Here is an 11,458-nt window from a genome sequence, read left to right on the forward strand (position 1 = left end):
TACATTCTTCCACAACCTCTGCATGCCACAGTGTCAAGACAATTATTTGTAGATACTCTAAAAAGTACCAAATCCCAGCACTCACACATAAAATGTGGCCACCTACTAAAAGTCACATCCAAATCTCAGCACGTGCATACATTAACAGATATTCCACTACAGTATGCACATGTGACAACCACATAGCTGCACAGTCACTTAAAGGCTATTTTTTCTCTTGCAGGCCAAACTGGTGCATAATAGACGGGAGCAAGAAAGGACAGGAGACAGTGAGCCAGACCTGAGGCCCCTCACTGACCTGGAACAAAGAGTCCAGCAGATCATCGGGCCACAAGTTGTGGGAATTGCAGCACGCGGCCACACCAACCCCCTTGTGGACACTACTGGTATGTTCCTCACCTCTCCCTCTTCCCTCATGCCACTTCCTCCTCAAACCACAAGCCTTTCCCATTTTGCATTAAAGTGGAGTGCCTCCATTCCTTTGCTCTCTTCCTGCCCCACTCCCCTGAATTTAACCACACTCTTGTGCCTTTTGCTTTCAGATGATGAGCCAGACAGCAGCAGCCTGTCCCTCAACCTCCCACTGAGAGTGACGAGGGAGACAAGGACGAAGGACAGGAGACCCCAGCACATACACAGTCACCTCAGCAAGCTGCCCCGATTCTAGGGAGACCATGTCGGTGGAGGAGGTAGTGTTCCTTTGCTTTGATGAGGGTGATGCTCCGGGACCCAGTGACATGCAGCAACGCCGAGACGGGGCAAGGGAAGCTCGAGGGTCTGCTCCCTGGAGGGCGAGTTCACGCGCGAGTTCTGCTCAGTAGGACTCAAATGGGAACCTCAATGTGGAGGCTATGGCCAGACGGTCAACGGGCTTATGGGTGCTATGGCAAGGGTGCTCGAGAGCATGAACGCACTTGCTAGGAGTTTGGAGGAGTCCGCCTCCATCATTGCACGTGTCTCCCAGCATACCTTCGAGACCATTCTTAGCAGCTTGCAAAGGATGGTAGACTCACAGAGAGGCGGTGGGGACCCAGACCTCATGCCGCATGTCATGGGTGAGGTGGCAGCAGCTATTTCAGCACAGGCCGAAGCCACGCAACGGCTGTAATGGAGTCAGTGGTTGCTGGCATCCAATCTCAGTCTGCTCTCATGCAGACTCCGATTGATGCCAGGCTGGCAGTGACTGCTGCCATCGTTTCTGGGTTCGCTGCAGTCAAACAGGGATCTCACGGTGCCGCAGCAGGCCAGCAATCTGTTCTTCAGCAAATTGCAGTGGATGCTGATGCGCTGCCCTGGGGGCGTGGCAGTGTGTCGGTTGAAATGGAAGGTTCTATCCTCTCTCAGGATGACAACATTCTGGCTCCTGCCTCTGCCACTTCGACAATATACTTGGCGCTGTCTGCACCCCAGCCATCCGAGACCACTGCCGCCCAGCCTGAGGTGGTGCAATCTGCAGCCAGGCACTCCAGGCTCAGAGTTGGTCAAGGGCACCCTGCAAGGCCATCTGCAATCTCTGTGTCACAGAGTGAGCTGCAGGCACTGGGGCCCCATTAAGGAGGAGCAGTAGGGCGGGGAGAGAGGGTGAGTGGGGCGGGCGGGGGGGGTGGGGGGAGGGAAATATGCTAAAAAAGGGAAGTGACCCACTTTTGACGACATGGCCAGATGATTACTTTATAAATATATTCTTGATGCTGGTTGTGGGTTATGATTTGTGAATAACAAATGGTTGTTTGAACACATTTTGTTGATGCTGCTTCTGCTTTGTTATTTTTGATTTTGGACAAATTTATTGTTGTTGGTTGCGGGTACTTAAGGGTAATATTGGGGGTTGTAATAAATGGGTCATTTTAAAGTTCATATTTGGTCTTGTTTTTCTTTTGCCATTTGCAGGGTGATAGGCTCTGCACTGTGCACATAGCCCTTTGTTGGTGCAGCCCAATCGCCATGTGATATGTACTTTAATGGAAACTCTGCATAATGAGGCATTGACGCACTGCCCTTGCAAAAGCAACATTGGCACGCTCCCTCCTCTATTGCTGCTACTCGTCCTCCTCCTCATCCTCCTCCTCATCCTCCTCCTCCTGAGGTGGACCTACATTCCTTGGTGGCAATGGCTTAGCCCTCTCAATGGCCAAGTTGTGCAACATGCAGCACTCAACAACGAAAATGGAGACTCAATCAGGGGAGTACTGCAGGGCTCCACCAGAGCGGTCAAGGCAGCAGAACCGTTGTTTTAGCACCCCGATCATCTGTTCAATGAGGTTCTTGGTGGTGAGCACGAGTGTTGGGGTTGTGGAGGGGTGTCATCAACCAGGTGGTGAGTGCATAACCCTTGTCCCCGAGCAGCCATCTGCGAGCTCCATGTGGTGGTTGGAAGAGTCCTGGGACAGTAGTTTGTCGCAGGATGAATGAATCATGAGTTCTGCCAGAATAGCGGGCATTGATGGCGAGGATGAGCTGCCTGTGATTGCACACCAACTCAACGTTCAGAGAGTGGTAGCCTTTGCAGTTACGGGACACCTTTGCCTGATGATAAGGTTTCTGCAATGACATGTGGGTGCAGTCAATGGCACCCTGAACCATGGGGAAACCCGCTATCCTTGCAAATCCACATGTGCGTTCCTACTGCTTCTCCCTGGACATGCTCCATGAGATGTAGTCCCTTCCCCTGCTGTACAGAGCTACGAACTGTGAAATGTTTGCTATATTCCCTGCGTAGCCTGGAAGGAGCCGCCAGTGTAGAAATTCAGAGCAATTGTGACCTTAACTGACACCGATAGTGAAGTGGTCCACCTGATATGAGGCTCAAGGTGCAGCAGATGGCACAACTCTGTGACCACCTCCTTGCAAAAGCATAGCCTTCTAAGGCACTGCACATCTGACAGGTGAATGTACGAGAACGTCTCCCAGAAAACCCTGGGAAGGCAAGGCCTCCTGTTGCGATATCTGGGGACCCTCCCCCTGCCTCTGGGCCCATTTGGCATGATCTGTCTGTGGAGCTGACGCCTTAAAGTAGATGCCAGATGCCAAAGCGCATTGTCAGCACAGCCCCCATGACCGACTGAAAGCAGCAGGTCCAAAAGTGGTGAGAAATGCTAATAAGCAAACTGTAACACCAGCAACAAAACAACTGTGTTCACAATCTGAAAGCATTCAAAACGATCTCTGCGAAGATAGCAATCAATCTGAGCTCCCAATGACCCGGTTGCTCATTGCCTAATATATCGCCGCGGTAGCGCCCATACCATTTGTGAGCACTTGGATTTGTGGGCGTGATTAGCGGCAAGCGGTAAATGCAGCAAAAACAATCAATATTGTGATCGGGCCACTAGCGGGACGTTGCACACTCAGTGACGTCACGGTCTCATTGGCGCAGGATTCCCTGGCGCTAAGTTTTTGTGCCGCCACTAAAACACTATTCAAGTTAGCGAGCGGCGCTAATATTGCTCCGGCCGGCCAAAAACCCTTTAACGCCCCAGTAGTGCCCTTCACCAGCACTAACAGGTGGTGTTAATCTATTCAATTTCTTGCCCAGTGAATTTAGTACAATTTAATTCCATCATTTGAGAAAAAAAAAATATAACCCCAGACAAAATACAAACACAAAACCATTCCCACATGTAGCCTGTTAAAGTACCCAGATCAAAAATCTATGACAATGAGGACCAAGGCCCAATATCTGGGCGCCTTGAACTCCTCCATTCTGGTGCAGGGTAATTAACCTTCCCTTCCCAAGCACCTATAAGTTGGTGCTCCCAAATATCTAGGCCAGTGTGTTTAATGCCAGTGGTGTCTCAAACTTTTTTCCTGCACTGGTCTGGGGGTGAGAGCGGTAGGAAGCCCACTATCCTGGCAAAGCCACCTGTGTGCTTGTTCTGCTTCTCTCTGTTCAGAGAGAAAGACAATGAAATCCCTTCTCCTGGAGTAGAGAGCCTCTGTGGCCTCCCAGATGCAGTGATAGACAGTGAACTGAGAAATGTTAACTATGTTTCCTGCTGCAGATTGGAAAGATCCAGTGGCGAAAATATTAAGGACCACGGTGTCCTTGAGGGTCACTGGGAGAGCTGTCATCGCCCTGCCCTGGTTGCCGTAGGTGGCAGAGTTCTATGACCACCTTCTTGATGAAGCAGAGCCTCCCAATTCACTATTCCTGCCTTGTGGAGGTAAGAGAAGTGCTCTTGGAAGACCCTGGGTGGGTAAGGCTCCTGCTGAGAGCTCTCCTGACCCCCCCTCCTCCTCCTTCCTCTGCGAGCATCTTGCCCTCTTCTTTGCTGCCTCCGCTCCATCTACCTATGATACTTGAGTGTGAGGGGAACTGCAAGTAGAGCGACCATGACTGGGAGCAAGTGGTGTGAGCAGAAACCTTAAATGAGAAGAAAGGCGTTCTCCGCTTGTAGCAACCTGTGATCTCAACAACTTTAAACAAGTTTAGAAAGCTCCAAGAGTTGTAGAAACTTAAACAGAGCCAGAAGAACTGAAAAAGTATGTCAGCTCCAAGTTGTTGATGATGATTGCCTCAAATACAACTGCTGGGGGCTTCTTCCTGCTGCTGAACGTTTGCTCAGCTGGACGTGATTAGGAGAGGGCGGTAAGTGAAGCGGCGATGTACAAAATGGCAGATCGTTCGTGAAGTCAGCATTACACGCTCATCAGCGTCATAATCTGCCTCCTTTTAATTTCTGCAGCGAGCGCAGGCGATGGCAGCGCTGCCGACCTACCCAAAATGGCAGCTGCCACAGGACCGGCCGGATATGGGCGGAAGCGAGTCGGCCACCATTTCTTCTTCCGACCGGGCCTTAGTGGCTAGCGCTAAACCCTCGAATTTCTAGGCCTATATTCAGCCATACCATATTCACTTAGGGCGAAATTCACCGCCACCCCCCCCCCCCCCCCCACCCCCATTTTGTACTTCTATCAACTTTATTGATAAATTTGTTAATATGAGGAATTTAATTCCCTTGTTACTTCTGTTAATATTTGGTTTTCCTAGGTATAGCTCTAGATTTCCTGCCCATTGAATACGAATGGAAGGAATTTGTCGTTCATGTTGCAATGACACTTGTTTAAATGCTAAGCTGTTGGATGAAACGGGATGATGTCGGACAGGAGACGGTCGATTGTTGGCGCAGGGCAGGAATTGGACCCGGGAGTGGGCTGGTGAGCTTCATACATCGTGGGCTGCCCAGACCTGTGTGAGAACACCACCGTAGGTCGTGGCTATAAATAGAGCTGGAGCATCAGGCCCTGGAACATTGTGGCGGAGGTGCGGCGAATGAGGGTATAGGGCCCAGAAGAGCCGAGGGCCCGGGGCAGCACAGACCTGCCCACACTGCGATATGTTTGCGCACTAGGTCCATGCAGCAGAGTAGGTCTCCAGTCATCCTGGTTAATCCTTGCCACTGGATAAAGGCCTAGCTCTATCAAGCCCATGTGGTGGCTGGTGTCATGTATTCAACCAGCATTGTAACCCATGTATAATCTGACCTAAGTTGTACACTGTGAGAACACTGACCACAAGGTGGTGAACTTGTGAGAGACACTCCTAACCTTGACCTTCAGATATAAAAGGGGAAACTCCACCCACTTCCATCACTTGCGTGCTAAGGAATAAAGGACAGGTCACAGACTGACCTCTCAAGCAGGGCCTCGTGTGCATTTATACTGTATAGTAAGGACGTATCAATGGATACAAGAAACTGGGATTTAAACCACGCGAGCATGGCCACTAGCAGAACAGACGAGAGGTACTGTGTTAAGGAATGGTTGGGACAGAGATTCAACATTGTTAAAGCAGCACACAGTTCTCCAGGCAGACAAGGGCAGTCGGGCATGCCCCAACATGTAGTCGAACCCAGAGGGGGAGTTCGACAGAGACAATGGCAAGCTGAACGGCGATTCACGCCATTGCAAGGGACAATGCGGCCAGTAATGGGGCCATCAACACCTGTTAATGGCACACTCAAGGACAGTCACAGGGGCAGTCAGGGACGATCGACTGGCAAGGACCTTTTGTTTCCAACAACAGCTCATGTTGGAGGCGTGGAGGCACACACTCAGCCGGAGTTTGCAAGGATGAGCAAAATACCTGCAGAAATTGCAGAAATGAACACTGGGGGAAATCGCTGGAAGCTGAAGTTCAGCAAGTTCATGTGGAGCACGTATACAGTTCATACGCCAGGACGCCACCGATAATGATGAAAGTGCTCCTCAATGGCATCCCAGTATCAATGGAGCTAGACACGGGGGCCAGCCAGTCCCTGATGGGTATCAAACAGTTCAAAAAGTTGTGAGCGTCCAAGGCCAGGAGGCCAAAATTATTGCCGATTGACGCACAGCTACGGACATATACAAAGCAGATCATTCCGGTGCGAGGCAGCGCCACGGTAGTCGTGACCCACAAAGATTCGGAGAACAGGTTGCCACTCTGGGTTGTCCCGGGGGACGGTCCCGCACTACTGGAGAGGAGTTGGCTTGCTGTCATGAACTGGAAATGGGGCGATGTCAATGCAATTTCCTCTGTGGAGCGAGTATCATGCTCACAGATCCTAGGCAAATTTGACTCATTATTTCAACCCGGCATCGGCACTTTCATGGGGGCCAAGGTAGTGATTCACATAAACCTGGACGCCAGGCCAGTACACCACAAGGCCAGAGCGGTGCCGTACGTGATGCGGGAAAAGATAGAAGGCGAATTGGACTGCCTGCTGAGGGAAGGCATCATCTCGCCAGTCGAATTCAGTGACCTGGCGAGCTCGATTGTGCCGGTGCTCAAGGCGGATGGGTCGGTCAGGATATGTAGTGATTACAAGGCCACCATCAATCGGGTGTCACTCGAAGACCAGTACCCGCTATCGAGAGCGGAGGACCTCTTTGCGACGCTATCCGGTGGCAAACTTTTTTCAAAATTGGACCTGACCTCAGCTTACATGACCCAGGAGCTGGCGAGTGAGTCGAAGAAGCTGACCACCATCACGACACACAAGGGGTTGTTTGAGTACAACAGATGTCCGTTCAGGATTCGCTCGGCCGCCGTGATCTTCCAACTAAATATGGAAAGCCTCCTCAAGTCGATTCCAGGGACGGTGGTTTTTCAGGACGACATCCTCATCACGGGCTACGTTACTGAAGAACACTTCCACAACCTGGAGGAGGTGCTACGCAGACTGGACCGGGTAGGGCTGCGACTGAAAAAGGCGAAGTGCGTCTTCCTAGCTCCAGAGGTAGAATTCCTGGGGATGAAGATAGCAGCAGACGGGATCAGCCCTACTGCGTCCAAGACGGAAGCAATCCAGAGAGCACCCAGACCCCGTAACACGACGGAGTTGCGTTCGTTCCGGGGCCCCTGAACTATTTTGTTAACTTTCTTCCCAAATTGAGCACACTGCTAGAGCTGTTGCACGTGCTCCGACGCAAAGGTCGCGAATGGGTCTGGGGGGACAGCCAGGAAAGGGCTTTTAATAGAGCACACAATTTGTTATGTTCCAACAATCTGTTAACGCTATATGACCCATGTAAGAAACTTGTGTTAACGTGCGATGCGTCGTCCTATGGTGTCGGTTGTGTGTTGCAGCATGTCAATGCCAAGGGTCAGTTACAGCCGGTAGCTTATGCCTCCAGAAGTCTGTCCCAGGCAGAAAGGGGTTACGGGATGGTAGAAAAGGAGGCGCTTGCATGTGTATATGCGTTAAAAAAGATGCACCAGTACCTGTTTGGCAGGAAATCTGAGCTGGAGACAGATCACAAACCCCTAACGTCCCTTTTGGCCAACAACAAGGCCATAAATGCAAACGCATCAGCCCGCATACAGAGATGGGCACTCACGTTAGCCGCCTATAACTACACTATTCGGCACAGACCGGGCACCGAAAACTGTGCCGATGCACTCAGCAGGCTCCCACTAGCCACCACTGAGGGGGCTACTGAGCATGCTGCTGAGATGGTCATGGCTGTTGAAGCTTTCGGAAACGAAGGCTCACCCGTGACAGCCCGTCAGATTAAAGTCTGGACAAATAGAGACCCGCTATTATCTCTAGCCAAGAAATGTGTCCAGAATGGGGACTGGGCAGCCACGTACAGGGCATTCCCTGAGGAATTTAAACCATTTCACAGGTGCAGAGTTGAACTCTCGATTCAGGCCGATTGCCTACTGTGGGGAAACCGCGTAGTCATGCCCCAGATGGGCAGAGAGGTATTCATCAGAGAACTCCACAATGAGCACCCGGGCATTGTCATGATGAAGACAATTGCCAGGTCACACGTTTGGTGGCCAGGGATAGATGCAGATCTGGAACTTTGTGTTCGCAGGTGCAACACGTGTGCCCAGCTGGGCAATGCGCCCAGGGAAGCCCCCCTTAGCCCCTGGCCATGGCCCGTCAAGCCTTGGTCACGCATTCATGTGGACTACGCAGGTCCTTTCATGGGAAAAATGTTTTTGGTTGTAGTAGACGCCTACTCCAAGTGGATCGAGTGTGACATTTTAAATTCAAGCACATCCTCTGCCACGTCTACGGGCAATGTTCGCCGTCCACAGTCTAACGGACATCTTGGTCAGCAACAATGGCCCGTGCTTCACAAGCACTGAATTCCAGGACTTCATGGCAGTCAATGGAATTAACTATGTTAGAACGGCACCGTTCAAGCTTGCCTCAAATGGCCAGGCAGAACGATCAGTGCAGATAATCAAACAGGGGATGCTCAGAATCCAAGGGGGTTCCCTACAAAGCCGATTATCACGCTTCCTGTTGGCCTACAGATTCCGACCACACTTGCTCACAGGGGTTCCACCCGCAGAGCTGCTAATGAAAAGGACGCTCAAAACCCGGTTATCCCTTATACACCCCACCATGAAAGAAATTGTCGAGAGCAGGCGCCAGTCACCATATGACTACCATGACAGGAATGCGAGGGCGCGATGTATTGATGTAAATGACCCTGTTTTTGTCCTCAACTACGCTGCAGGGCCCAAATGGCTCGCAGGCACTGTGATTGCCAAAGAGGGAAATAGGATTCTGATAGTTAAACTTACCAATGGACAAATCTGCCGCAAACACGTGGATCAAACAAAAAGGAGGTTCAGCAACCCCATAGAAGAAGCAGAGGAAGAACACAATATAGAGTTCACTCTACCATAGGCGACTGAACACCGGAACCAAAGGGAAGAGAGCCCAATCACTGTGGGCAGTCCGGATAGCGCCCAACAACCGGAGCCCCAACTCAGGCGCTCTACAAGAGAGCGTAAACCACCAGAGAGACTCAACCTGTGATCCCAATAAGACTTTGGGGGGGAGGTGATGTCATGTATTCAACCAGCATTGTAACCCATGTATAATCTGACCTAAGTTGTACACTGTGAGAACAATGACCACTAGGTGGTGAACTTGTGGGAGACACTCCTAACCTGGACCTTCAGGTATACAAGGGGAAGCTCCACCCACTTCCATCACTTGAGTGCTATGGAATAAAGGACAGGTCACAGACTGACCTTCTCTCAAGCATGGGCCTCGTGTGCATTTATACTGTATAGTAAGGACGTATCAGCTGATGTGCAACGGTCACCACATGTTAAAAAAATCCACACACAGGCATCTTCCACCCGCTCAACTGGAGTTCAGGACTGGAACAACGGGTCCTTCATTGAAACATCTGTGAACTCTCGTGGAAGCAAGTCATCCTCGTTTGAGGGACTGCCTATGGTGATGATGATGAAATGCTAAGCTGTTAATTGTTCATCCATCTGTTAAGAGTTTGACCATACTGTATTATTTATACACTAACATTTTTAAGCAGTCAAGAAGAAACTTTTTCTAATGATGTTGCTGTCTGCACTTTTTAAAATTTAAGCTGCTTCTGATAGGTACACGGCTGACAGTTCACAATTTCTATACAATTAAAGGAGTCTGATGCATAGACTGGCTTGAATTTGTCAATTTAACAACATTTGACCAGGAGAACATAGGAAAGGTCAAACTCTTCATTAAATATTTTGTTGATTATTTTCCTCATGTTTCTGCAGAGTGCAATAAAATTCACTTACCAGTAATAGCAGACAGAAAACTGGAAGCCATTGAAAGAGCAATTGGGTATGCAGAAATTTGTCTGAAACAAGAAAAAATAGTAGTCAAATTTTCCCACTAAACTCTCTCCCTTTCCCTCATCTCCTGACAGAGGTGACTCTTGCTGGGTGTGCTGTTGCACAGGTTCTGCTACCTCATCTATGGGTTCCATACTTCATGGATATGCCAATTGGTAGGCTATTTGCCTCTGGAGCTAAGCCTAATCCTGTCCTCCTCCAACATCCACACAAGGCACTCCCAGCAGAAGGCCACTGAATGACAATTGTGAATTGTACTCTCAGCTAACTTTTTCCTTCTCTGTTTCGGATCACCCTAAGGCCAACGCTACAACTCCCACTGATATTGGTGACTCAGCATAGATCTGATATTAAACCTTGGAATATTTTTGCAATTACATGAACCTGTACATTAATTGTTTCTCAGGTCCAAAAATGTTGATATTAAAGTTATGTTTTACATAATCCTATGAACAATCTGTATTTTGCTATGCCTGCCAATTTTATACCTACCGGCTTCCTATTAGGAACTCTTCCACAGTTCCTCCCTTTGTCCTTTCATGTCTAAAAGCAAAGTAAAATCCAATTGCAGAAGATATAACCAGCATAGCAGCAAAAGCGACATAATCCCAGGCTTGCAAAACACTTTTCTCAGACATAGCTGCTTCTTCTGCTGAGGTAAAATCTCAAATGCACTGATCAGAGGTAAAAAATCGGTTAAAGGTCCAAGGTTTAATGAGCAAGCACATGACCAACTGGTTAATTCTTGCATGCAAGCATAATGGTTTACCACAAAGTACAGATATGGTACAAATTTGTGTGGACCTTAAAGGAACCACTGGAGGCTGGTCAAACAACAGCCTGTCTTGGGATTGCAAACATAGAAACATAGAAAATAGGTGCAGGAGCAGGCCATTTAGCCCTTCTAGCCTGCACCGCCATTCAATGAGTTCATGGCTGAACATGAAACTTCAGTACCCCCTTCCTGCTTTCTCGCCATACCCCTTGATCCCCCGAGTAGTAAGGACTTCACCTAACTACCTTTTGAATATATTTAGTGAATTGGCCTCAACTACTTTCTGTGGTAGAGAATTCCACAGGTTCACCACTCTCTGGGTGAAGAGGTTTCTCCTCATCTCGGTCCTAAATGGCCTACCCCTTATCCTCAGACTGTGACCCCTGGTTCTGGACTTCCCCAACATTGGGAACATTCTTCCTGCATCTAACCTGTCTAAACCCGTCAGAATTTTAAACGTTTCTATGAGGTCCCCTCTCATTCTTCTGAACTCCAGTGAATACAAGCCCAGTTGATCCAGTCTTTCTTGATAGGTCAGTCCCGCCATCCCGGGAATCAGTCTAGTGAACCTTCGCTGCACTCCCTCAATAGCA

General features: G+C 49.5%; 1 protein-coding gene across 1 annotated transcript in view; it reads right to left on the bottom strand.

The window, feature by feature from the left end:
- LOC139226232 (sodium-coupled monocarboxylate transporter 1-like) overlaps positions 1-10,728 on the bottom strand; it is a 79,114-nt gene extending 68,386 nt beyond the window's left edge. Inside the window, exons 1-2 of the mRNA XM_070856854.1 lie at positions 10,583-10,728; positions 10,034-10,095 (exon numbers count right to left, since the gene is read on the bottom strand). Coding sequence (XP_070712955.1) covers positions 10,034-10,095; positions 10,583-10,728 — 208 coding nt within the window. The remainder of the gene's footprint in view (positions 1-10,033; positions 10,096-10,582) is intronic.
- Between the last annotated feature and the right edge of the window lie 730 nt (positions 10,729-11,458).

This window comes from Pristiophorus japonicus, chromosome 16 (assembly GCF_044704955.1).
Source record: "Pristiophorus japonicus isolate sPriJap1 chromosome 16, sPriJap1.hap1, whole genome shotgun sequence".
Lineage (NCBI taxonomy): Eukaryota > Metazoa > Chordata > Chondrichthyes > Pristiophoridae > Pristiophorus > Pristiophorus japonicus.